The sequence below is a fragment of the Octopus bimaculoides genome, chromosome 3, assembly GCF_001194135.2.
Source record: "Octopus bimaculoides isolate UCB-OBI-ISO-001 chromosome 3, ASM119413v2, whole genome shotgun sequence".
NCBI classification, from domain to species: domain Eukaryota; kingdom Metazoa; phylum Mollusca; class Cephalopoda; order Octopoda; family Octopodidae; genus Octopus; species Octopus bimaculoides.
Genome location: NC_068983.1, coordinates 102,934,567 through 102,936,117, shown reverse-complemented (window position 1 = coordinate 102,936,117; position 1,551 = coordinate 102,934,567). Strand labels below are relative to the sequence as shown.

General features: G+C 36.5%; 1 protein-coding gene across 1 annotated transcript in view; it reads left to right on the top strand.

Moving 5' to 3' along the window:
- Positions 1-1,551, top strand: part of LOC106878239 (ral GTPase-activating protein subunit beta) — a 139,063-nt gene that overhangs the window by 126,521 nt on the left and 10,991 nt on the right. The window contains exon 29 of the mRNA XM_052966776.1: positions 499-762. Within this exon, the coding sequence (XP_052822736.1) occupies positions 499-762 (264 nt within the window). The remainder of the gene's footprint in view (positions 1-498; positions 763-1,551) is intronic.

Below are 1,551 nucleotides of genomic sequence, written 5' to 3'. Positions count from 1 at the left end.
TATTTTAGTTTGCTAAAATACTTTCTGTTTATAAAATTTTCTGTTATTTAACTAACATTGTACTAAAAGAAGAGCTAATGATAGTATAGATTGAAACTTAGCTGGAAAGGCATTAAGGACTCACTACTTTTGGTTTCTCTGTATATATGCAACAGCTTAAGTATGATTCTGTTACATATTGAAGCATGGCCTTTGAAGACAAAGAGACTGGTCAAGTGTCAAGTGAAAGTAAAATAGGTGCCTGGGTGTGAAAACAATATTGGTACATGCAGGGGAAAATGAATACATCAGTTTAGATATGTAATGTAAATAAATGATTAAGTTCTACTAAGATTGGCTTTGACAATTATCTCTCCAGTAATATACTGTTGTTGATTCAGTTTACTATAATCTTCCTTAACAAGAAAGAAACAAAAATTTGCCTTGAGCTTAAATAAGAAACCAATTTCTTGAATTCTGAATAATTTATTTTGAATGATTTAAATGCCATCTTTTGATCTTTAATTTTAGACAAAAACCAGTCAGGATCCATCAATAAAAAGTTCTCAACCGGAACTGATCTCAGTTTGACCAAACCAAAGTCTCTTATCTTGTTGGCAGACAAAAATGGTAAAGAAAAAGAGAGTCCTGGTTCACCTCCAGAAGTTCCAATAATGAGAGGCAAAAAATATGGTCGTCATTCATCTTTGGCCGTTGGGCCAGACACACGGGTGTTTGTAGTATGGTTAGAAAGCTTTGAAGACTGTGATAATTTTCCTTCCAGTAAGTATTTTTTCACTGTTCAACTCTCAGAAGATATTTTGCCATAATTTATACATTAGCATCCTCAGAATTTGATTTATTTCACATCTCTTCTGACCACTGTCTATTCTTTCCTTCTATTCATGCTCATCATCGTCACTTAATGTCCACTTTCCCATACTTGCATGGATTGGACAGATTTATTGAGATGTATTTTTCTATGACTGGATACCCTTCCTGACATCAATCCTCACCTGTTTCCAAACAAGGTAATATTTTCCTATTACCAGACATGTCCGGGAAGATTGGAAATGAAGGGCACTGCTTGCATGCTAGTGACACTCAACTATCACATGATATCAATGCAAGGAGATTCTAACACATGTGTACACACACACACACATATATATATATATATATATATATATATATATATATATATATATATATATATATATATATACAATGGGCTTCTTTCAGTTTCTGTGTACTAAATCCATTTACAAGATGTTTGGTCAACCTGGAGCTAGAGTAGAAGACACTTGCCTAAGACAGTGGGACTGAATACAGAACCATGTAGTTGGGAAGCAAGCCACACAGCCATGTTTGCATTGCCAGTGCCCCTGGACTGGCTCTTGTGCAGGTGGCACATAAAATACACCATCTTGAGCGTGGCTGTTGCCAGTACCGCCTGACTGGCCTTCGTGCGGGTGACACATAAAAGCACCACTACACTCTCTGAGTGGTTGGCGTTAGGAAGGACATCCAGCTGTAGAAACTCTGCCAAATCAGATTGGAGCCTGGTGTAGC